Source organism: Mustela nigripes, chromosome 3 (assembly GCF_022355385.1).
Source record: "Mustela nigripes isolate SB6536 chromosome 3, MUSNIG.SB6536, whole genome shotgun sequence".
Classification (NCBI taxonomy): Eukaryota; Metazoa; Chordata; class Mammalia; order Carnivora; family Mustelidae; genus Mustela; species Mustela nigripes.
Window position 1 is genome coordinate 197,082,337 of NC_081559.1, and position 23,439 is coordinate 197,105,775.

The 23,439-nt window shown below is 67.5% G+C and overlaps 3 protein-coding genes across 7 annotated transcripts in view; 2 read left to right on the forward strand and 1 right to left on the reverse strand.

Moving 5' to 3' along the window:
- SPATC1 (spermatogenesis and centriole associated 1) overlaps positions 1 to 8,323 on the forward strand; it is a 19,840-nt gene extending 11,517 nt beyond the window's left edge. Inside the window, exons 3-6 of the mRNA XM_059395336.1 lie at positions 35 to 244; positions 350 to 889; positions 1,020 to 1,159; positions 7,198 to 8,323. Of these exons, the coding sequence (XP_059251319.1) occupies positions 35 to 244; positions 350 to 889; positions 1,020 to 1,159; positions 7,198 to 7,527 (1,220 nt within the window). The 3' untranslated portion in view covers positions 7,528 to 8,323. The remainder of the gene's footprint in view (positions 1 to 34; positions 245 to 349; positions 890 to 1,019; positions 1,160 to 7,197) is intronic.
- A 1,185-nt stretch (positions 8,324 to 9,508) lies between these two features.
- LOC132014379 (sphingomyelin phosphodiesterase 5-like) lies at positions 9,509 to 11,880 on the forward strand. 3 transcript variants are annotated; one of them, XM_059395338.1, is made up of 7 exons: positions 9,511 to 10,649; positions 10,731 to 10,803; positions 11,034 to 11,174; positions 11,247 to 11,336; positions 11,426 to 11,489; positions 11,573 to 11,708; positions 11,781 to 11,880. In XM_059395338.1, the coding sequence occupies exons 1-7, from the start codon at positions 9,822 to 9,824 to the stop codon at positions 11,871 to 11,873; spliced, it is 1,425 nt and encodes a 474-aa protein (XP_059251321.1). In that variant the 5' UTR covers positions 9,511 to 9,821; the 3' UTR covers positions 11,874 to 11,880. The 3 variants fall into 3 exon arrangements, with proteins under 3 accessions (XP_059251320.1, XP_059251322.1, XP_059251321.1); XM_059395337.1 differs by having other exon boundaries at positions 9,509 to 10,649; positions 11,034 to 11,336; XM_059395339.1 differs by lacking the exon at positions 11,247 to 11,336 and having other exon boundaries at positions 9,510 to 10,649.
- Positions 11,881 to 11,926: 46 nt separating this feature from the next.
- OPLAH (5-oxoprolinase, ATP-hydrolysing) lies at positions 11,927 to 21,771 on the reverse strand. 3 transcript variants are annotated; one of them, XM_059395335.1, is made up of 27 exons: positions 21,666 to 21,771; positions 20,945 to 21,168; positions 20,679 to 20,870; positions 20,056 to 20,155; positions 19,855 to 19,978; positions 19,585 to 19,780; positions 19,331 to 19,496; positions 19,106 to 19,244; positions 18,961 to 19,028; positions 18,583 to 18,671; positions 18,349 to 18,461; positions 18,093 to 18,263; positions 17,753 to 17,890; positions 17,521 to 17,659; positions 17,173 to 17,285; positions 16,781 to 16,932; positions 15,998 to 16,158; positions 15,817 to 15,918; positions 15,567 to 15,741; positions 13,844 to 14,028; positions 13,594 to 13,740; positions 13,370 to 13,504; positions 13,094 to 13,243; positions 12,853 to 13,010; positions 12,621 to 12,781; positions 12,398 to 12,495; positions 11,927 to 12,146 (listed from the first exon to the last, which is right to left on the reverse strand). In XM_059395335.1, exons 2-27 carry the CDS (start codon positions 21,113 to 21,115, stop codon positions 11,991 to 11,993), a joined length of 3,699 nt encoding a protein of 1,232 aa, XP_059251318.1. In that variant the 5' UTR covers positions 21,116 to 21,168; positions 21,666 to 21,771; the 3' UTR covers positions 11,927 to 11,990. The 3 variants fall into 3 exon arrangements, with proteins under 3 accessions (XP_059251318.1, XP_059251315.1, XP_059251317.1); XM_059395332.1 differs by having other exon boundaries at positions 18,583 to 18,848; XM_059395334.1 differs by lacking the exon at positions 21,666 to 21,771 and adding an exon at positions 21,370 to 21,534 and having other exon boundaries at positions 18,583 to 18,848.
- Between the last annotated feature and the right edge of the window lie 1,668 nt (positions 21,772 to 23,439).

Below are 23,439 nucleotides of genomic sequence, written 5' to 3' on the forward strand. Positions count from 1 at the left end.
GGCTCCCTGGGCCTGCCCTCAACTGGCCCCCTGACTCCGAGCAGTGCCCTGATGGCCCCAATGACAGGCGCAGTGGCCGTCTCTCTGAGCAGCCCCCTCCTCACCTCCACAGCCGCCCCTCTAGGTGTCTCTCAGAACCTTCTGGCCAACCCCATGGGCAATCTGGTGCTGTCAGATCCGCTCCGGGGGTACCCTTCCGGACCCCATCCCTCGGCTGGAGCAGGGCCTGTCGCCACCCCGAAAGGTAACTGGCTCGGGGAGGGACCACAGCTCCCCTCCCCACGGCCAGGCCAGTCCTTGGTCCTGCTCTGATCCGCCTTCTCTCCTTTCTGCCCCACCACGTCACTAGTCCCAATCTCCACTGAGCATCCCCAGCCGACCCAGGACCTGGAGCCCTTCAGCATGACGTTTGTGGGTTCACCCATCCAGGCCTCCACCCCTATCGGGACCAGGGGCACACCTGACCCCATGACCACCTTCTCCTACAGCAGCTCAGAAGCCCAGCCCCAGCCCAGTGCCCCTCAGGGACAAGCGGTTCCTGCATCTGTCCCCACTACCCCAACCCCCTCTCCGACTGCCGCCGTCCTCGCCCCTACCCCTGCTCCCGCCCCCCAACCCACCACCAACTACACTCCCTCGAGCACCACCCACATTGTCCAGTGCCCCCCTCAGTCTCCCACCCGGGGACACCACCCTCCCGCCCAGCCCTTGCCCACACCCCACTCCCCTCCACGAAATCCCCACTCCCCGCCCCGAACCTCGTCCTCCCCGGCTACAGTCAGCGATGCCCGGGGTCCACGTGGCATGGAGACATCTCGGAAAAGCATCCTAGAGCTGGAACGGAAGATGGCCCATCGAAAGGCCAGCAAGTTCCCGGACAGCCCCCGAGGTCAGTGACACAAGTTCAGCATGAGGGGGGTGGTCTCCTCTGATGCCTGATGCCCTTATAGACCTCCCTGGCACTAGCCTGGGCTGCTGACCATGGCCACTGACCAGTCCTTCTCCCCTTGCTGTCCCAGAGTCAAAGCAGCTAGCCTGGGAGAGGCTGGTGGGGGAGATTGCCTTCCAGCTGGACCGCAGAATCCTGTCCAGCATCTTCCCGGAGCGTGTGCGGCTCTACGGCTTCACTGTCTCCAACATTCCAGAGAAGATCATCCAGGTGTGTGGCTCCCACCTCCCACTCAGAGGACCTGCCCCCTCACCTGTCAGGGATGGGGTGCATGCTGGCCTTGGAGGAGCTGCTGGGGGGCCCTAGACTCTAACCCGGGCAAGACATCAGAATCCCAGGCCCCCCTGGAATGGAGGAAGCCTGGCATTCCGTCCGAGTGGCCTGAGGGTGTCCAGGGCATCTGGTGTCAGGAACCTGTGGCCTTGGCCTCGTGGCCTCCCCAGAGGATAGGGCAGAGGACGGTCCTGACCACGGTTGGGACAGCCCTCTCCTCCTTTGCCCCTGCGATGGCCTCCAGATGGCCAGCCCTCACGCCCAGGGGCCCTCCCCACACTAGCCGAACTGACGCTTTCCCCGCCCCACTGGTAGCCTCAAGGGTCGCTATGGTGGCAGAGGGGAGGCAGGTCCCGCAACCTGTGGGCAGCTGGGGGCCTCAGGCCACGCTCATTCCAGTATATTCTTAGCATGCCGTCACTGGTCACTGAGGCCGTTCCTTCCGTGGAGGGACCCGAACCACAGCGCTTCCCGAGGTGCTTGGGCACGTCTGCCTCGCCACCCCGCGCGGGCGCTCGCCAAGGCAGTGGGACAGGAAGTAGTCATGGGATGCTGTGCTTGGCTGGATGCCCAGAAGTGCGTCCCAGAAGGAGGGACAGTGCGCCCCTCCCCTGCTAACGCGCCAGCTCTGGGTGGGACCCCGGGCCAGGATGGGGGAGGAGGGCCATTCCGGCTTTCTTTGGAGAACAGCCCTCTGTGCTCCCGGCCGCCTTCTCTCCGGCGTCTTTATCTCTAGACTACAGACCTGGCGTGTAGCCCGTGGGAACAGTGGCCCACCGGCTGCTGGTGCGCGGTCCCCGCTGGCTGTGAGGGAGCCTGTTTGTATTCAGGTTTGAGCTTCCCTCTTCCTTGACTCAGCGTGTCCTGGGGTTGGCTTTTTCGTTTTCACGTGGTCAGAACTATCTCCTTCCCTCGGCAATGACCGGGGCTGCCGGGGGCCACACACTTGGCACCCAGGCTCCTGAGAGCGGCCCCACCGGAGCCCACCTGCAAAGAGGCTCTGGGCTCTGGGCAGATGCCGCCTGGCTCGGGGCCGGGCAGACCCCGCCTGGCTCGCCCTCCGAAGAGCCCATAGCAGGCTGAACGCGTCTGGTTCCACCTGAGGAGCCTAGAGATCTGCCTGATCTCACGGCCACCCATCCCGCCTGCTTGGCTGGCCCACTGTGGGCTCCTACCAGCACCCAGTTCCACTTTGCCTGGATTTCTGTTTCCCTTCCTCCGAACATCTTGTGTTTCTGCACGTTGGACCCGGCGTTGGTTGTTGCTAGAATCCCTCGATTCTATCCAGACCCACGAAACCTGCTGTCCTGGCAACCTGCTGTCCCACTAAACCCGAGCTCCAGTCCTGGCTCGCTGGCTTTGTGGACACTGTGTAGTTGGCCGCCGACAAGCTCTAACAGAGCCTCATCACTGAACGGGGTCTTGTGGACTATTTCCTCTGACCCTGGCCATCTGCTTTAAGGTTCAGTGGCCTATGCCATCTTTTAAGCTCAACTAAAAGTTGTCCCAATGCCCAGACCTGTAACCTCTTCTGCCCAGCTGCAAAGGCCTTCTGCTGGGGGCGTGGCTCTCAGCCTTCCTTTCGGGTCCCAGTCCTAGCAGACCAGGAGCCCAGCCGCACCCGTGTGAGGGTACCTCGTGGTGTACCCCCCCACCCAGGGCCCGGGGCCCTTGGTGCTCTCTGGGGCCCCACTCGCTGGCCTGCACACATGGTTTTGGTTTTTGCGCAATGGTTTGTTTCCAGGTGCCAAACCGTTGGTCTGGTTCTCACGGCCTGTGTATCATGTTGGCCCTTCCGTGCACAGTCATATCGTACACTACTTAAAGGAAGCAGCGATGGGACAACCTCATCATGCTTCCCACTAGGTAGGAACACACGCTTCGTGTCTGCGTGATGTGTGCTGTGCGTCCAGACTTCTCACCTTCTCAAGTCCCAGGTCTTGGTTGCAGGGAACAGAAGCCACACGAGCTGATGTAACCAGGGGCTTTGCTGTCAGTGTTGAGGTGAGAACCCGAAACTGGGCACAGATGTTGGTACCGGGTCCCAGCTGCCGCCTCTCCCCAAACCCAAGCGCACCTCGCCCCTGGGCCTCCGCTTCACCACTGCCCCACCCCCCGGGGGCAGAAGCACAAGCGCTTTGGAAAGAGGCACCGCGAAGCCCGACGACGCCCTCAGCACCTGCCACGTCATGTGGGGAAGCTCTCCCTCGTCCTCATTTACGGAGAGCTCCGGGCGGGCCCTCCGAGCCTTGAAGAAATTGGTTTCTTTCTAAGAATGTATTTTCTCTTTCATTGAAAAGATCGCATGAGTTTTCCCTCCCGGTTCCCGCATCTCGAGGTGCGGGGAAGGCATCCCGGTGGTGAACGCACTTCCCCGGTGGTGTTACGTCCCGGGACGGCGTTCGCGGCGGCTCAGGACTCGGAGGGCACGCCCGGGCGCCGGGACGCAAACGCAGCGAATTCTCCGCCGGACCCTGCGGTCCAAGTCCCGGCAGGTCGGGGGTCGGGGCCTCCCGGACTCGGCCGGGGTCAGGGCCCGCAGCCGCAGCCTCACCCGGTTGGCTCGAGGGTAATGACGTCAGGCCTGGCTGCGCGAGCGCGGTCCCCCACCCACCCCGCGCTTCCCCCTTCCAGGGAAAGGGACAGTCCGGCCCCTTTGCCCCGTCTGGTCTTGCTGACCGTCCCTCCTGAGCCTTAGGAGTCCGTCGGTCCGTCTGTGCGTCCGCGTGGCCTGCGTCTCTCTCGGGCTGAGCGCTCACGCGGTCCCACTTCACGGCTCTCGCTGGTAAATACCCTCGGGGCGGAGAAGCGCCCTCCAGTCCGGCAGATACGCCAGTTTGCCACCAGCGGAGCGTCGGGAGCCAAAGCCCGGCGGACCCTGGCGGAGGGAGAGGGCGCGGAGGTTTGCGCGCGGCCGCGGAGAGGCGGCCCCCCCCCCCCGCCGCCCCGGGGCGTCGCCCCCCCCCCCCCCGCTCCCCGCTCCGCCCGCCTCCCGCGGCCTCGCCCCAGGTGGGCGGCTGTGCAGGTAGGTGCGCGTAGTCGCCAGCTGCGGCGCTGCCCTCCCGAACCGCGGCGTCCGTCGGTGCGCGTCTCCCGTCTCCATCATCCGACGGCCCTTCCGCCGTCTCGGTAGTGCGGGTGTCTGAGCGCTTGCCCTCTGCTCCGAGGATGACGCCTGAACCACACGACTCCGTTACACTTGCTGCCACCTCCCTGTCCCTGAGCACGTGGCCAGTGTCGGAATGGAGGACTGGGTGGTGCGCCCCGGGGCTCCGTCCCTCTGAGGTGCGTGCGTGTTTGGTCACACCTGTTCCCTCCTCCACCGCTGATCCAACACCAGGTCCCCCGCTGATCCTCCTCTCAGGATGTTTCCCATGGACACATCTGCACCTACACTTAACTACCCCGGGCCAACCTGCGGCACCTTTCTGCCCCACAGCTGCCCTTCCCCTCCATGTAGTCACTCCCACTATGGGGCATTCAGCGCCTACCAAGTTCATGCCAAGCAGACCGTCTCTGCCCTCGGGGAGCTCACCCGCGCCTGGGAGGCCTTCGATAAGTAACAAAAGACATTTATGCTAGAGGTTGGGGGGGGGGTGATTCACGCTGTGAGGGTGTGAGAGCGCCGGGCTGGGTTGGCCTGGCTGTGTGTCCCCCCTCCCCCGCACTCCCCGTACTCTGGCTCCTATATCCTGGGAGAGCCTCTCTCTCCTCTATTCCTTTGAAACACAATTCTGCTCAACGCGAGAGCCCACTGATGTGTCCTGCGGAACTGGGGGCCCCTTGCGGTGGGGCAGAGCAGCCCAGATGCTGTGCTCATCACCCCTAGAGACATTTCCTTTCATCTTCAAAATAGCTGCCAGGCTGTCTGGTTTCCCTCATGTCATAGCAGGGAAACGGAGGCTCAGCCCCAGTACGGTGAGAGAAGCAGCCACTGAAACTGGCTCTCCCGCGTGGGCCCCTTGCTCCGTGCCCCGCCTCCTGGCACTTCCATGCTGTGCACACTGTTCCTTGTCCCGGAGGTTCCTTTGCTCCGGTTGTCCTCATCCTTCAGGCACCAGCCCTGCCATCCCCTCCTCTGCAGCGCATCCCTCCCCAGGCTCCCCATGGCAGCCTCTTCCTGCTCGGTCTTTTCATCACTATAAACCCAGAGGGCTTTGCTTGGACGGGAATCCTATCACCAGCGACAGTGCCCCACGCAGGGGATGGCTGAGAATATCTGTGGGATGGATGGACAGAACCCTCACCCTCTCTTGCGCTTCTGTCCATCTCCTTATACGGTCAGCATGATCTTTTAGAACCACAATGCCAATGGACCAGAAATCTCTGACCCATTAGGACAGAGCCTTCAGCCACACTCTGCTCAGCCCTGCCTGCTTCTCAGTGCCCGGAAGGTGTGGCAGGGACCCATGCCCACGGCTCCCTGGCTTCCGTGGGGTGCCTTCCTGCTCTTCTCACTCACTCCTCTCCCCTGTCCCCCCGCGGTCAAGGGGCCACCTCTTTGCGGCAGCTCTGGCCTTGTCTGTGTGAATGCACCCGCACTCCTCCCCTCTGTCCCGTACTCTGGCGGGGTGGGTGCGGTGGGCCCCCTGCCGACTTCAGCTCCAGTCTGGAGCTCCAAGCCCCCAGTGCAGCACCCAGGGAGCGCTCAGCCACAGCCCCAGGGTGAGTAGAGGATGGGTCCTGACATCCCCAGGGGGCCTAGGCTTAAAGCTGTGCGCCCCCCCACCCCGCTCTGGGGCATTCAGCATGAAGAGTCACGTGCTCGCTCAGTTTGGCCCAGCTCTTGCCGTCACCGACACGGGGCACGGGAACAGGCAAAGGGAGGAGAAGGCTTAGCAGCCTAGAGGAGCCTCGAGTCCAGGAGCCAGGCTGGTTCTGCTGCTAAGTGTGCACCCAAAGTCCAAGCACGGGGCTCTGGGTGCGTCTGGAGAGGTCAGGGGTTGCTTTAGCTGAGCCCAGCCGCCGTCCGAGTGCTCTGTTCACATGACCAGAGGGGAGGGCAGAGGATTTTCCTGGAGGGGGTGAGGACCCAGCTGGCACTCAGGACCCAGCCTGGTGTGTATCCAGGGAAAGGCTGGAAGGTGGGGCAGCGGCCAGTGCGGGGGGCTCAGGCAGGGAGAGACCCCCTCCAGCTACTTCAGACCTGTCATTCCCGGGGTCTGGGCACGGCCACGCCTGTGATAGCTACATCATTTGCAAGACTCGGTGCAAATGAAAACAGGGCTCCTTGTTCAAAAATTATAAAGAACTTCAAGATGGCCACAGCAGAGCATTGGCTGGATGTGGGTCCTCCTGAGCGGGGGCCCCGAGTCAGTGTGCACGTCACGTGCCCAAGAGGCCATGGCGGGAGTGGAGAGGAGGCGCTGACTTCCCGCTTCCTGGTGAGCTGCTGCGGGACAGGATGCAGTCACGGCCTGGTTGGGGGGCACAGGGGCCCCTCCTCGCTGCCAGTGCCCAGGAGGGGTCGCAGAGGGGCAGCAGGCCCCCTGGTGCCGACAAGGAGGGTGCTTGGCTCGGGGCCTGGGCGGTCAGTTCTGCATGAGGGCAGGACAGGGCCTCACTGAAGGAGGGGTACGGGTGCTGGGTGCTGGGGAGGCAGCGCGGGGCGACAGAGGAGCGACCTGGAGAGGCTGGGGAGGTCTCAGGGCAGGGAGCCAGCGGGGTGCCTGGGCAAGGCCCCCAGGGGTGTGGGCCAGCCGGGACCCCTCCTCTTTCCTATACCTCCAGGCTCCCAGCTGAGCTCTCTGTGGGCTGCTCATAGCCTCAGCTCCAGAGTCCCTGCTGGTGGGGGGAGCAGGCCACGGGGAGGGAGTCTGGGGAACTCTACCCTGCAGCTCAAGACCCTCCAGAGCCTCTCCCGGGACCTCCAGGCCCCCTTCCCCCAGCAGCCCCCGCACCCACAGCCACATCTGCCCCTCTCCTGCCCTGTGCCTGTGCGGAGCAGAGGGACCTGACGGCCGCTGTCCCCTCAGGCCTCCTTGAACCCCAGCGACCACAAGCTGGACGAGGAGCTGTGCCAGACCCTCACACAGCGGTACGTGAGCATCATGAACCGGCTCCAGAGCCTGGGCTACAACGGGCGGGTGCACCCGGCGCTGACGGAGCAGCTGGTGAACGCATACGGCATCCTGCGCGAGAGGCCAGAGCTGGCGGCCTCGGAGGGCGGCTCCTACAGCATGGACTTCCTGCAGCGCGTGCTGGTGGAGACCGTGCACCCCAGCATGCTCAGCGACGCGCTGCTGCTGCTCTCCTGCCTCAGCCAGCTGGCGCACGACGACGGCAAGCCCATGTTCATCTGGTGACACGGGCCCGCGCCCACCCGGGTTCACTACGCCCCGCACCCTCGTGCAAAGCCATTAAAGCTTCCCACGGATGCTAGAACTCGGGGGCTGCCGCTCCTCGGGGGTGGCTGGCCAGCACCTCACTCCCCGGCACCCCTTCGATCCTGCCTGCTCTGGGGCTCCATGCCCAGCCCGGGGGCTCTTGCGTGGCAGCTGTTAGACTAAGGGGGGGCATGTTCAAAGGTCCCAAGGCTTCCCTCACCTGGCAGTGGGGCGGGGGGGGGGGGGGGGGGGGACTTGGAGGGGAAGAGCAGGAAGCGCTGGGCCAGGAGCACTGTGCTGCGCGGGGGTACTGAAGCCTGGTGCAGAGTCAAAGGCAGAAGCGGGAGGAGACAGGACGTGGGCGTGGGAATCCTGCCCTCCGCACTGGCTGGAGGAGGGGAGTGGGAGAGGCGGCAGGGAGAGCTTTGGACCTTCCTTGAGGGCAAGAGGGTGTTAGATGGCGGGGAGGGAACCAGGAGAAAGTAGCCCAACCCCGAGCCCCGGGTCAGCCCAGGGAGATGTGGCCAGCCACAGGCCCAGGGAGAGGAGGCGGGCTCCACAGGGCTCGTGGGGGGGGTTGCTGAGCAGGAGAGGGCGGCGTGGAGCACAGGCAGAATGGGAAAGGGGGCGGGGGGCTGCAAGACAGGACAGCTGTGGACAGATGGGGAAGGGCCTGTGGGCAGTGCTGGAGACCAAGCAGTGCAGACAGGCTGCTGGTCCTTGCCAGGGTGTGTGTGAGAGATGCGGAAAGGGCGGCGGGGCAGGGCGGGGGGGGGCGGCGGGGCGGGGGGGGGGGGGGGGGGGGGGGGGGGGGGGGGGGGGGGCAGCCTGCAGAGCAGCCTCTGGCCCAGAAGAGGAACTTGAGAGGACGGGCCTGAGGAAGGGGAGGGCCTGGGCTGTGAAGGGAGAACGAGGGTGGCTGAAGCGGCGGAACGCGGACCCCGCAGAGGTGGCTCCTGCGGCATCCGTGTGCGCCCGCCAGAGGACTCCAAGGGGCCAAGGGACTCAGCCCCCAGCGAGGAATGCAGGAAGGAGAGGGTCATGGAGTGCACCCAGGAGCCCCCTGCCTCTCTGCCCTCCCCACTCCCAGGCCTGCTACTTCAGGGAATCCAGCCAGACCCCCAGGACAGGCAGGGAAGGACTGTGCGTATAGGGATGTGGAGATCTATAGATAGAAATCTCGCTCTGTCTGCCGAGAAGGCCCAGCATCGCGACACACCAGTAACAGGGAACACAGCCAGCACCAGATTGTGGTTTCTAAAGGCAATCAGGTTTTCCTGGAGAACTGGGAGTGGGGGAGGCAGGAAGCCCTGCACCTCGCCGCCTGTAGGCTTAATGGCAGCCCCGACTCAAACTACAGGGCAATTTAGGAGCAAACCCGGGAGATGAGGGGGGTGGGTCACAGCTCAGATCAGAAAGTGGGGCCCAGGCACCCGCTCTAGGAGCGCGAGGCAGCAGGTCCCGGGAGCCAACCGAGCAGGTGCGAGAGGCTCTCCGGATGGGAGCTGTTTTCCCTGTGGCTCACGTGCCCCGGGGGGGAAGCGGCCGCACAAAGCCCAACCAACGGTCCCTTACCCCGAGATTGGAAGCTCCTTGGGGTGGGGTCACAGAGCCGTCACCACGGGGTCAGGCCTCTGGGGAAGCTCTTGGGACGCTCAGCCGGAGCCTCGGAGTCCGTCCCCCCTCTGGGGTGGGTCTTTGAACTCAGCGGCTGGACGTTGCAACAGAGGCAGACGGGTGGGGGTGGGGCGGACCCTGCAGTCTGGGCGGCCCGAGGGCCCTCGCAATTCCGCGCGGACTCGCCGGGAGGAGGGAGGGAGCGGAACGCAGCAGGCCCCGCGCTCCCTTCGCCAGCCCGCCTGCGCCGGCCAGGACGGCGCTCCGCTGGGTGCAGGCTGCTCCCCAGCCCCGGTTCCCGAGCCGCAGCGCTGGGGGTTCTCCCGGCGGCCTTCAGGGGAGGGCGGGGCCGGACGGGCAGGATCGGAGGCGTGGCTGCGAAACCGGGGTCTCTTTCGCTTTCCCTTTTGTTCCCTCCAACCGCCGCCGACACTCCGCGCCGGTGAGGAGCGCGCGGCTTCCCGGGCGCTCCGGTTTCCGCCCGCGCCCGCACCGCCCGGGAGCACAGCACCTTCCCGGCTCCGCGCAGAGGCTGCGCCACGTAGCCTTGACCTGCGACTCCCCTGCAGCTCCCGCGGACGCACCAACGAATCGATTCGCACGCTGGAGGCGACGGAGCCGCGGGGTCGTCCCGAGGCCAAGAAGTCCCGCGCGCCATGCAGTCCCCTCCCGACTGGCCCCCGACGCCCGGCACCCTGCGGCCCTCTCCCTTCCCGCACCCTGCCCTGCACGCCCTGCACCGCCTGGCCCGAGCCCTGCTCTTTCCGGCTTACTGGGCGCTGGACCAGCTGCTGGGCTGCGGGGCGCCGCTGGCGCGCGCGAACCGCCGCCGCGCGCTGAGAGCGGCCGCGGGCGCCGTGGGGGCGCTGCTGCTGCTGCTCCTGGCCGGCCTGCCCCTCGCCCTGCCCGGCCTGCTGCTCTGGCTGCCCCTGCAAGCTTGGCGCCGCCCCTTCTGCTACCGGCCCCCTCCGGAGTGCTGGACGCCCCCGGCGCCCTGGCGCCCCTCCGCTGAGCCCGCGCGCTGCTTCGGCTTCCTCAGCGCGAACCTGTGCCTGCTGCCCGACGGCCTAGCGCGCTTCAACAACTTGCGGCACAGCCAGCGGCGCGCCGAGGCCATGGGCGCCGTGCTGCTCGCCGGCCTGCGGCCCTCGCGCTATGGGACTACGGGCTGCAGTCCGCCAGGGCCGGGGACGCCCGGTGGGTCGCTGATAGCCGCGGTGCCGGCGGGGCTGGACTTCGTGTGCCTGCAGGAGGTGTTCGACCTGCGCGCGGCGCAGCGCCTCGTCCGCCGCCTAGCGCCCTATCTGGGCCCGGTGCTGTACGACGTGGGCTCCTTCGGCCTGCAGCCCGGACCGCACCTCAAGCTGCTCGGCAGCGGGCTGCTGCTGGCCTCGCGTTATCCGCTGCTGCGCGCCGCCTTCCGATGCTTCCCCCACGCACGGCGCGAGGACGCGCTGGCCTCCAAAGGACTGCTTTCCGCGCAGGTATAAGCCCACCGGCCGCGGGGAGAGGGCTGGGCGTGGGGTCGAATAGGCGACGTTGCTGGGCGGTCCACGGTGTTGCAGGCGCAGGTGGGCATCCTGGACGGGCGCCGCATCGTGGGCTTCCTGCACTGCACGCACTTGCATGCGCCGAGTGGTGAGCCCCGTGGACGGGTCAGCACGTGGGCCGGCGGTCTCCCCTCTCTCATCCTGGCGGCGGCGGGTCCCAGCCCTCGTCTTTGTCTCCGCTCCCCCCACCGTTTGTCCACGGCCCGAAGCACCGTGAGCCGGGTGGTGGAGTGCCCTGCTGGGCTCGCAGGTCGGGGCCGGGCGGAGGCCGGGGTGGGGTGCGCATCCAGACTCAGCCTTCCTCCCCCACCCCCGCAGGGGACGTGCCCTTGCGCTGCCAACAGCTGACGCTTCTGCTGGACTGGATCCAACAGTTTGAAGCCCAGAGCTGCCCGGGGGGCGATGCCGTGGCCTTCAGCGTGCTTCTGGGTGACCTAAACTTCGACAACTGTTCTTTAGGTGAGGGGGAAGCCGCAGGGGGCGGGATCAGCGCCTGGCCCCGCCCACCGAGCGCTGGCCTCGCCCCCGCAGACCACGCAAAGGAGCAGGAGCACGAGCTCTTCAGCCACTTCCGGGACCCTTGCCGGCTGGGCACTCGCCGGGAGCAGCCCTGGGCCCTGGGTACGGCGCCCGGGCGGGGAGCGGTCCTAGGGAGGGCTCTGGGGACTCGGCGCCCCCCCCCCATGACCGCCCTCTCCGCCCCGCCCCAGGCACGATGCTGAACACCTCCACCCTGCGCCACTCGGTGGCCTGCTCTTCCGAGATGCTGCGGAGGTGAGTGCACACCTGGGGTCCGGCACCGCCCAGCACGGAGGGGAGCCCTGGCCTCTGGCCGTGATGACACCGCCCGTCCTCAGGGCCCTGGAGCAGGAGGAGGGGCGCCACCGCTACCTGGCAGGCCCTCCAGGCGAGGGCCCCCGGACTAAGCCTTGGCGGGGCCGGCGCGTGGACTATGTCATGTACCGGGGAGTGGCCGGAGGCCGGCTGAGCCCAGTAAGTGGCAGAATTCAGGGCGCTGGGCCGGCCGGAGCTGGGGCGACCCCTCAGCCTGACTCCTGCCCCCAGGAGGTGGAGCACGTGACCTTCAGCACCGCCCTGGCGGGGCTCACTGACCACCTGGCCGTGGGACTTCGGCTCCGAGTGTCTGTGCCCTCCTGACGCACGCACGCAGGCGCTGGCCCGGGTGGAAAGACGGACACGGAGGCAGAGCGTGAGCCTGGCCAGTTGCCGCGGGGACGGGGCGCCTTAAGAGCTGTTTATTGTGGGGGCCGTGCCTCACACTGCCTCCTGGGCCCTGCGGTACTCGTAGACGCTGCCGCGCTCGGGGAAGGCTGGGGGCTGCTGGGGCGACCCCGGCGGCGGTGGCGGCGGGGCGGGGTCATCCGGGTCCCCGTAGCCCCCACCGCCCGGTGTGTGCAGGCAGAACACGTCCTGTGGAACAGGGGGACAGGCTCAGCGCGGGCATGCCCTCCCCGCCAGACTGCCTCCCGCTGCGGCCCCAGCCAGCCACCCCTTCCTCCACGGCGGCCCGCCTGGACCACGGAGGCCCAGCGCGCGCCCTCTGCCCTTCAGAAACCAAATTAAATTCAGTTTCCGGTCATCTTTGCAACTCTGCTCACTCTGCGGAAGGCGGATCAATGGGGGGCTAGCGGGAGAAAGAAAGGATGGGGCGCAGTCCTTACCCCGGGGTACACGGGCACCGACGTCTTCCCCCCCAGATTCACGGTCCGGCCGTCCTTGCGGATAAGCAGGTTTAGGCCACGCGCGCCAGGCTCGCCGCCTGCCGGAAGAGGCGAGGTGAGGGCAACCCACGGGGCCAGGAGGGGAGGGACAGGGGAGGTTGGTGGGGAGACAGGACGACACCCGGCTGCAGGGGCCCCGGGGGCAGGGGCTCGGGCCGCTCACCGTGGAGGCCGTAGGGCCGGAAGGCTCGGCGCTCGGTCAGCACGGACAGCAGCGCCTCCTCGCGGAAGAGCAGCTCGCGGATGACGCCATCGCCGCCCCGGAAGCGGCCGCGACCCCCAGACCCCAGCCTCAGCTCGAAGCGGCGCAGGATGACTGGGTACCTGCCCGGGGCGGGGACTTAGTGCGGCCGGCCCCGCCCCCGCCCCGCCCCGCCCCCGCCGCCGCAGCGCACCTGCTCTCCAGGATCTCCGGGTCGGTGATGCGCGTGTTGGTCATGTGGCTGTGCACGCCGCTGCGCCCGTGCCAGCCGGGGCCCGCGCCCGCGCCGCCAGCCACCGTCTCGTAGTAGCCCATGTGGGCATTCCCCAGGGTCACATTGTTCATGCAGCCCTGGCAGGGGCAGGTGGCATTTGCACTGGGCTAGAGGGGCACCGCCTGCAACATGCCCGAGCGCGCCCACCCACCCGCCGCACCTGCGAGGCGGCACAGGCCCCGAAGGCCTGCAGGATGACGTCCACCACGCGCTGGGACGTGAGCACGTTGCCGCCCACCACGGCCGCTTCGGGGGACGGGTCCAGGATGGAGCCTCTAGGAATCACCACGCGCACCGGCGCCAGGCAGCCCTGAGGGGAGGGGCCAGCTCTCAGGGCGCTCGGGGAATATCCCCGCGCCTACCCCGAGATCAGCCCTCTGTGGGGTCGCCTACGCCCCCAGGACGGTTCAGGGCGACAGCACACGCGCACGCGCACCTGGTTAAGCGGGATGTCGCGGCCCACCAAACAGCGCAGACAGTAGATGAGCGCCGACAGCGTGATGGCCCGCGGGGCGTTGAGGTTGCCGAACACCTCCGGCCCGGTGCCGCTGAAGTCGAACACGGCGCTGCCCTGCCCGCGGGGGTAGTGGAGGGGTCAGCCGCAGCCTGGCGGCCGAGCCTCCCAAACCCTCCTCCGACGGCCCGCCGCCGCCGCCTGACCTGACTCAGGTTGATCTGCACGCGCAGGCGGATGGGGGAGCCGTCGTCCATGTGGTCCTCTGCAGACACCTCCAGGGGCAGGCCCCGGGCCTGCCGGGAGGTTCCGAAGGCCCGCAGCATGTCCCGCACGGCCAGCTCTGCGTTTGCCTGGCAGACAGAATGTTCTGTGGGCAGTCATACATCTTCCAGATGGTGCCGGCGCCCCCACCTCCCCACCCAGCTGCCCCCTGCCCAGGCGCGCTGGGCCCACCTGAATATGGCCCATGTAGGCCTGCACCACGTCCAGCCCGTACTGCCCAATGAGCTCCCCCACCAGCTGGATGCCTTTCTGGTTGGCTGCCACCTGCGCTCGCAGGTCCGACAGGTTGTCGTGCAGGTTCCGAGTTCCGCTGCAGCCGGGAATCTTGCCTGGAGCCCGCAGGGCCTCAGTCACCGCTGGACAGAGGAGGTCACCACTGAGACCCCCGAGCCCCCGGGGCTCCCTGGTGCCCCGCTCCACACCTCCACACCTCCACTGGGCACTGTGCGGGGCACCCCATGTTGGCCCTTCACGGGCTCTCCCCCAGCCCCCTCCCATCTGCTCAACCTTCTCCTTCCCACACTTCAACCCCCCAAGGTACCCCAGACGAGGACAGGCAGCTTTGCCTGTGACCTCATAGGAGCTGGAGGCTCCGGGGGCTGGCAGGGGCTCCTCCCTCAGCAAACCCTGCCTCCGTCTTTAATTCTCCCTGCCCCGGGTCCCCGCCACCTGCCACCCCCCACCACCTGCCACACACCCCCTTCCCTTTCTGGCCTTCCCTCCCCTCTTCCATGACCCTCCCCCAACCACACTGCCCCACGAGGTGTGGCTCTCTCCACCACTGTGAAGGGGTCTCTCTGTGCCTCGTGTCCCCCCAAACAAATCTGGGAGCCCCAGAGACCTCTCCCTAGTCTGAGGTACAGTACTCCCTTGGGCCCTGGCCACTGCGTCCTCTGTCATGCACCTGCTCATGTCCCTCCCATGATTCTTGCCCCTTGCCCTCTGCTCCCCACACCCCAACCAAGAGGGTGGCCAGGCCTGGGTCACTCTGTGTGTGTGACAGCGGCCTGCAGCTCTGTTGCTCTACCCTCCACCCTGCCCACAGCACGTGCCCTCACTCTGGGATGCCCCCCTAGGCTCCCAGACCCCTGCCGCCTTCACCAGCTGTGTTTGCCACTGCCCCTGTGTCCTGGGCCACACTGCAAACCCTGCCCTGATTTCCATGTAGCTGCCCTGTGCCCGCCTGTTGTCGAAGCCTCCCTCCAACCCCTAGTTGTCCAAACTTGACTCCTCGCCCCGTCCACCAATCCCCCCCAATGCCAACCTTGATCTCGGAGACAGTTGTCCCTACTGTGATGCCTGCTGCCCACCTCGAGGGTCAGCACCACCCAGGGCAACCGTGGCTGCCCCTCACTAACCTCAGCTTGGCCTCTGGGCCACCCTTTAACACCCACCCATTCGGCACGCAGGCTGGGGGCTCTCGTGGTGTGCAGGCAGACCAGTGCAGGCCCGCTGAAGCCCTTCACAGCCACCCCTCCACCCAGTGTCTCAGACCCAAGCCCAGGAAAGTTCTCTAAGAGCCCGCAGTCCTTGGGCCCTGCCCTCACCGCTCTCTGCAGCCCCCAGACCCAGTGCAAACGCAGCACAGACTAACCACCGTGGGCCACTGCCTACTTTGTAACAGGTTTCTCTCCCTCCTTTGGCCAGTCCCATGGGTATCCTGGCCAGCTCCCCACCCCCAACATCACTGAGGCCTTCCTGGGCCCAGGCAGAATGTGCCTCAGAGCCTCTGGTCATCTCTGAGAGACGGTCTGCAACCACTGTGGGGTCGTGACCCACCCCCCAGGCTCAAGGCAGGCCTGGGCCGCTAGGCAGTGTCCCAGTATCCCCCCTGGCCTGGCTGTCAGGAGCAGCCCCGCGTCCGGCTCACCAACTCCTGCCCTACCCCACTCACCCTCCTCCTGGAAGACGCCCCCCTGGACGAGCTTGAACGACAGAAAGACAGCGCCCTCCTGCTGCAGTGTGGTGGAGTGGGGTGGCATGGAGCCCGGCGTGATGCCCCCGATGTCAGCGTGATGCCCACGGCTAGCCACGTAGAACACGGGCCGAGTCTGACCTGGCCAAAACACCTGGCGGCACAGAGCGAGCGTCAGCTGCTCGGCCAGCCTCACCCCCGGGGCCGCCCCAGCGGAGGAGGTCCTCACCGGCGTGATGACGGTCAGGTCCGGCAGGTGGCTGCCCCCGGCGCTGGGGTGGTTGCTCAGCAGCACGTCGCCAGGGTGGAGGTCAGCCCCCAGCTGCTGGATCTGAGGCCAGGAGACAGCCCAGGGTTGGAAGGGGCAAGGGTTGGGGGGGCCAGGGAAAGCAGGGGGGGACCCGCCAAACCTGGAACTGCACGGTCTCCTGCATGGCACCCAGGTGCACGGGGATGTGGGGGGCATTGGACACCAGCCCCCCATCCGGCCCGAAGAGGGCGCAGGAGAAGTCCAGGCGCTCCTTGATGTTGGTGGAGATGGCTGTTCGCTGCAGGATGCGGCCCATCTGCTCTGGGGGCACAGAGTGACGGGCAGCCGCTGGCCCCACCCCCAGTGCAGCCGGCCGACGCGCACACCAGCCAGACGTCGACCTGCCGCCTTCCAGGGGCGCCCAGGGTGGCAGTGGCTCATGTGCACCCAGAGAGGCCGCAGCCGGGCCACGATGCCCATGTGAGGGCCACCCCCTTCCTCTCCATCCTGCCTGGAGCCTCACCGAGAACCTGAGACCCCACCCGTCCCCCTCCAGCGTGCCCAGCACAGTAGGAAGCCAGTGCCCAGGCACAGGACTCAGGCGCAGCCCCAGCCCTGAGACCCCACCCGTCCCCCTCCAGCGTGCCCAGCACAGTAGGAAGCCAGTGCCCAGGCACAGGACTCAGGGCCTCGAGCAGCCCCAGCCCGATCCCGCAAGGACAGGTTCACTAGGCTGAGCCCACCTCCTGTCCACAGACCTCATGGCTGCCGGTGGGACCTAGGTACTCACCGGTGCCGGGGGACTGGCCATCCCAGCGCTGGGCCACACCGCCCACCTTCCCCTGGGTCACACCCCGCCTCTCTCCACACACCCCCGAGGGCCATACCGCCTGCTCCCCTCTGCCCTGGACACACTCTCCCACAGACGGGGGCAGCCACTGACCAGCAATGCTCATGAAGCGGTGTGAGAAGATGGACAGGTGGATGGGGTCAAGCTGGGCCCCCACTGTGCTTGGGGCCTCAGCCCCCACAGAGATGCGGATGTCCCCCGTCTCGGTCACCTCTGCCTGACAGCCCGGTTCCACCAGGATCGTGCTGAGGGCAGGGGCACAAGAGGCTGGAGGTGCCACGCCAGCGCAGAGCCCCCTTCCCAAGTTGACACCACACATCCCCAGGCTGGGCCCACGTCCACCCTAATGGGACCCTAGAGTCCCCCATAGTCTGTAGTCTCGGGCCCGAGAACCCTCCACCAGGACCCCGAGCTCCCTCGAGCTCTGGCAGCTGTGCCCCCAGCCCTCGCAGCCATGGCCCCACCCTCACCAGGCATCAGCCCACCTGTTGCTGTCGATGATGAGGCAGGGCCCCTGAAGCTTGTGCCCGAAGCCCAGCTCTCCCAGCAGGTACACGGGGGTTTCCTGGTACCCCCCCTCAAAGTAGCACTGGGTCATCTGAGGAGGGGGTGCTGAGTGCGCTTCCAGTGTCCAGCTCCCTGCTGGGTCTCCCCGCCCGCCCACACCTGGCCCCACGTCCCTGTGGGTGTGGGTGTGGGTGTGGGTGTGGGTGGGCGGGTGGGGGGCTGAGTGCGCTTCTGGGGTCCGGCTCCCTCCTGGGTCTCCCCGCCCGCCCACACCCGGCCCCACGTCCCTGTGGGTGTGGGAGGTGGGCAGATGCAGAGCCACCCACCTTGTCCACCCGGGGAGGCCCAGTCTGAGCTTTGGCCACATCCTCAAGGCAAAGGCCACTTCGGCCTGTGCCCCTCACGCGCACGTCGTCCACCACCACGGGCCGCTCAGGGATGACGAATCCAAACTCCCTCATGTACCTGCATGTCCCCAGCCCCGAGGGAACTCTCAGAGCAGGGCGGCCAGGCTGGTGGGCCTCCCACCAGTGCCCCCAGGGACGCGCGGTTGCCAACCTCTCCACAAAGGCGGCCCCAAAGTCGCCAGCCCTGGGCGAGCGGGCTGTGGCCGGGTGCTGGTGTGCAGACACCATCAGGGCGCAGTCGGTGCCCTGGTAGCGCAGGTGCAGGAAGCTCTCAGTGCTGATCTGGGACCTGGGGCAGGGGCCAGAGGGGCGCTCACACAGGGCCGCCTAACGGGACTCCTGTCCTGCCTTCCCCAGCCCTCCTTGACCACTGCCCCATGGGCCCCAGCACCATCTGGGAAATCGGGCGGTCAATCCACCTGGGGGGCAGGGCGCTGGGATACAGGCCTTGGCCTGGCCCGGTGCCCCCCAGCCCGCCCCTCGCTCCCCACCTGGGAAAGCCCTGGGCCCGCAGAGCGTCCACGCACTGCTCCTCCAGGCAGCTCAGCCTCTGGTCCAGCTGCATAAAGGTCTCAGGCGCATAAGGCAAGGAGCAAGGCTCCTGGGCCTCGTGCACCACGTCCGCCAGGGCCAGTCCCAGCGCTGACAGCAGCCCACTGTGCCTGTGGGACAGGGACCTCGGCAGTGTGAGACACCTCCTGACGCCAGCGCCCCAGCCTAGGACACGGGTGCCACTCCCACACGTACCTGTGAATGTGCACAGTGTCCATGCCCAGGGCCCGGGCAATGGCACAAGCGTGCTGCCCACCAGCTCCCCCAAAGCAGGCCAGAACATGGGCCGAGGGGTCATGGCCTCGTGCCTGGGAAACCAGAAGGGGGTCGGTGGCAGACCCTAACCCTGTCTGGCCGCCCAGCCCTCCCCCCGCTGGCATTGCCTGAGTGGGAGGCACGGGAGGGGGCGCAGGCATGGAGGGAGCATACCTGCGTGAGTGCGCGGATCGGCCGACACATGGCCTCATTGGCCACACGCACGAACCCCATGGCCACCTCCTCCAGGCTCAAGGGAGAGGCTGGGCAAGGCCCATTGGTCAGGAAGCTGTTGACCTCGGTAGCCACAGCCTCCAAGGCCTTTCGGGAGGCCTCAGGGGACAGCGGCTGGTCCTCTCCAGGCCCAAAAATGCAGGGGAAGGAGGCAGGCAGTAGGCGACCCAGAACCAGATTGGCATCCGTCACTGTCACGGGCCCCCCTGGGAGGTGTGCAAGGGGTGGGGGTTGGGGGGTGGAGACGGGGCCCAGGACTGGGCAGCGGGGGCTGGGATGAAGGGGCGGGGCCCTGGCCGGGCAGACAGCAGCTCCTACCTTTGCGGTAGCAGGCGGGGCCGGGATGGGCTCCTGCAGACTCAGGCCCCACCACAAAGAGGCCGGACCTGGGACAGGGTGGGCTGCACTCAGAGGTGCCCTGGGAGGAAGGGCTGGGGGGCCCAGCCCAGGGGCAGGGGCTGACCTGAAAAAGAGGCGGGAGCCCCCACCCGCCGCCACTGTGTTGATGTCCAGCTGGGGGGCCTGGAGGGTGACACCCGCTGTGCTGGCCTCAAAGACATGCTCGAACTCTCCAGCATAACGGCTCACATCAGTGGACGTGCCTGTTCGGGGGAGGGACACGAGGAGTGACTCACAGACGCAGACACCCCCGCACTGCCTGCCCCCCCACCCCCCGCAGCCTTCCTACCTCCCATGTCAAAGCCAATGACAGGCTGGCCGCCTTCCACCCGGTAGGTGGTGGCCGAGTAGCCAACCACGCCCCCCGCGGGTCCAGACAGCACAGCGCGGGAGCCGCTGAAGGAATCCGTGGGTGCCAAGCCGCCGTCCGAGCGCATGAACAGAACCCGCACATCCTGGGGTGAGCAGGTGGCCAGTGAGGGGGACGGGGCCGGCTCAGGCTGGGGGTGGCTGGGAGGAGGTGGGGCGGGGTGAGGGGCTCACCTTGAGCTGGCCCTGGAAGCCGCGGCGGAAACCCTGTACGTAGCGCTGGATGGTGGGTGTCAGGTAGGCATCGGCACAGGCCGTGTGCCCCCGCGGCACGATGCGCACCATGGGCATGGCCTCCGAGGACAGGGACACGTGCGTGAAACCCAGCTCCTGGGCCAGTGCGCCCACCTGCTGCTCGTGCTGCGCCCACCTGCAACAGGAGCCAGCAGTCCTTGCCTTCACCCGCACCTCCCGCCCGCCCCAGCCCCCGCAGCCCGCACTCACGTGTAGGAGTGCATGAGCACCACCGCCAGGCTGCGGATGCCTCGAGCCAGGAGCCCCTCCAGCTTCCCGCGCAGACCCCCGAGGTCCACGGGCTGTTGCACCTCCAGCAGGTCCCCTGTGCGGCCTGCCGGGAAGCCCGTTACCACCCTGTTGGAGGCCCCGGAGGCAACCCCGCACCCTAAGCCGGGAGGCCCCCCGCACCTTTGACAGGTGTCCCGGCACCGGGCTCCCCGCGGTACAGCACCACGCGCTCCTCCACCTCCAGCACCTCCTCGTACAGCACCTCAGGCATGGGCACGGCCTGGGGGCAGGCAGAGACTCAGAGGACGCCCAGGCCTGAGGGTCCTTGCTGGGGCCCTGCGTGGGTGGGGCAGTGCAGGCCAGGGGATGTGTCCCAACAGGCCCAGGAGACACGGTCAGACAGGGCGGCCCCAGCAAGGCCCACCCAGGGACCGGCTCCCCACTCCCAGGCACCTGAGTGTAGCCAAGGGCCCACCCCCACAGGGGCAGCTCCCTCCACCAACCACGAAGGGGAGGGTCAGGAGGGTGGGCTCCTACCCCTCACCCTGTAAGGTCTGTCTTGTGTCGCTCCACACCCTAGTCCAGGACAGGGCATGGTGGCAGACAAGAACAGCACTACCTGTGAGCACTCCGAGGGCTTGGGGGACACAGTGCCTGCCACGAGTGCTGGAACCTCCCCTCTGCCTATCAGTTGATGGCCTTGGGCCAGCACTGACCAAGGACATCCCTCCCCAAGGGACCATGGCATCCCCGAGAAACATGAGCTGCTGGGCCCAGCCACCAGCTGGAGTGGGTGAGCTCACCAGATCAAAGAGGTCCTCTCGGGCCTGGGTGCCCACGTGCAGCAGGTCTCGGAAGCCACGTGTGACCAGCAGGGCCACCCGCTCCCCGCGCCGCTCCAGCAAGGCGTTGGTGGCCACTGTGGTGCCCATGCGGATGCTGGCAATGCGACTGGTGTCCAGCGGCCGGTCCCGAGGCAGTGGCATGCCCCCCTCCTGGGAACCCCATGGTCGGTGTCAGGCCTCTGGGCCCCAGGTCCCACCACACCCCGCCTTCCTGCCCTGGCCACCTGCTCCAGGATGCGGCGGATGCCTTCAGTCGGTGCGTCTGCATAGTTGGCAGGATCTTCTGAGAGCAGCTTCAAGACCCTCACGTGCCCCCCGGGGCACTGGGCAAAGACATCTGTGAAGGTGCCTCCCCGGTCGATGGCAAAGTGGAAACGCCCCTCGGGGCTGCCCATGATGATGGGGCTGGAGTCCAGCAGCGACTCTTCAGCCGGTAGTCCGGGAAGAACTGGACGGAGACCGCCGATCAGGCCACAGGCCCAGCGGGGCATCGGCGGGCTGGCAGCCTTGGGTAGAGATGGGATGGGGAGGGGCAGGCGGGGCGGGGGGGGGGGGGGTTCCAGGTCCCGAAGGAGCCCTGGGCAGAGCGGGAGCTGCAGACCCAGCTCAGAGGGCAGGGTGGGTCCGGCGGCCTAGTGGCCTGCATTACCCGGCTCCCAGCGCGCCCGGAGCAGGTCTTTCGGAGGGGGACGCGCCACGGAAGCCCACGGGCCGGGGGGCCTGGGCTCTTTTGGCACGAAGAGGCACGGGGGCCGGGGGCGGGCGGGGGAAGCCCCACTCGCAGCTGCGCGACCTTCGGGCCCGGGCCCTGGGGGACGCGGGGCGGGGCCCGCGCAGACGGCGGGGCGGGCCGGGGCGGGGCCGAGAGGCGCGGAGCGGCGGGGGTCGCGCGGCCGGGGCAGGGCGGCGAGGAGAGGGGCCCGGGCGCGCGGGTGCGGGGCCCACCTGGCGGGTCGGCTCCGAGCGGTCGGCGGTCTGCGGGCCCCGCGCTCCCGCCCCGCCCCGTCCCGTCCCCTGCCCGGAAGCGGAGCCCGCCCCCCGCACGACCGGTCCGGGCGCGCACGGCCCTCCCGGTTGCGTAAGGCTCGGCTCGCCGGGAACCGCCTCCCTCCTCCGCCAGGAGCCACCCGGGGACACGGCGGGGCGCGGGGCGGAGCGGGGCCAGGCGCGGCGCGGTGCTGGCGCGTCCCCGGCCTCCGGGCACCTCCGTTCCGCCGGCCGTCAGGCCCCAAGCCGGCCCAGAGGTCGCCGAGCCTAGGAGCCCCGGGGCCCACTCCGGAAGCCCCGGGGCAGGGAGAGCAGAACGCGCGGCAAAGAAATGCCAGCCCGAGCTGCGCTGGCACGAGGCGGCTCCGCCGCGGGAATGGGGCCAGGGCGCCGGCGGGAAGGAGCGCGGGTGGGGGGGCGCGCCCTGCAGAACCCCTTGCTCCCCGCGTGCTTGCAGATGCTGCGGGCAAGGGCCCCCCCCCCCCAAGCTATCAACACCCCTGCTGCCCGTCCAAGGCTAACCCCGCCGCAGCCGAGGCTGGAGCAGCAGGACCCCCACAACATACGGGCTGATGTCCCAGAAGCTGCGGGGAGTGCCCTGAGGAGGCAGACGGCTCTCCCACGCTGGCTGTTCCCCAATGGCAGAGAGGTGCCCGAGCTTGGAGTGGGCTCAAACTGTGGGCTCAAACTTTCCCACTCCCTAGAGGGAACAATGTGTGTGTGCGGTGGAGGGGATGGGGGGGTGTCTCAGGCAGAGGGGACAGCGGGTGGAGAGGGCTTCACCTCATGTGCCAGGCCGGGTAGCCAGGCCAGCAGGGCCCCCCCAACAAGCTCCCCTGTCCCCTAGGAAACTTGCCAGCCCTGCTTGGTCCCTGCAGGTGGGCGGGAGGTGGGCCGGGTGGGGACCACAGGCTTTGGGGTGCACCCCAGGCTGCAGCAGGGAGCTCCCATCTGCCTGCAGGCCTTTGGCAGCCTCAGCGTCCCCTTCCATGTGGTGGGGGAGGGAGGAGACATGGTTTTGAAAGAACTGGACCCTAGATTCAGTGACTCAGAGCAGTGCCCAGGTCTCCTCACACCTTCTGCTGGTGGCCCATGGCCTCCTCCACCAGCCCAGGCTCCAGAGGGTGTCTCCCCACATCCAGCCCTGCCTGGGCCAAGCGTGGAGGACTTGAGCTCCCACACCTCCCCCGTCCCTCTCGCCCAGCTGGGGCCCCCCATAATCAGTACAGCCACCACACAGGAGCTCTACCTCTGCTTGCTCTGAGCAAACCACAAGGTGGTGGTCAGCAGCTCCCTTTCAGTCAGAACCCCCGCCTGCGGCCCCACCATATCTCCTTCGTTCCCGTACAGCAGCTGCCCGGCGGACAGCCCATGCACTCGTCCACATGACTGGGTGATCATCCCACCAAATCCCCCACACGGCCTCTCCGACTGGGCCCTCAGCTGAGAATCTATCCGGAGACTTCCACGACCCACATCCTCCACCACCTGGGCAAGCCTTCTCAGTGCCACCCAGCCACGCCCCCCTCCCCTCACACACCGCACCATCTTCCCCTTGTGGCTGATGATCGTCCTCGTCAGCGCACACCTGCTGAAGTCCCCACCCACGCCCTTCCAGCAGCGCCCAGCGGCTCCGTCCCTGGGCTGCGCCTCCCCGGCGGGGTCTATCCTCCGCCCCACTCGTGTCCTGGCTCTCTTGACCTCACCTCCATTGAGATCATAGCTGGTAAGA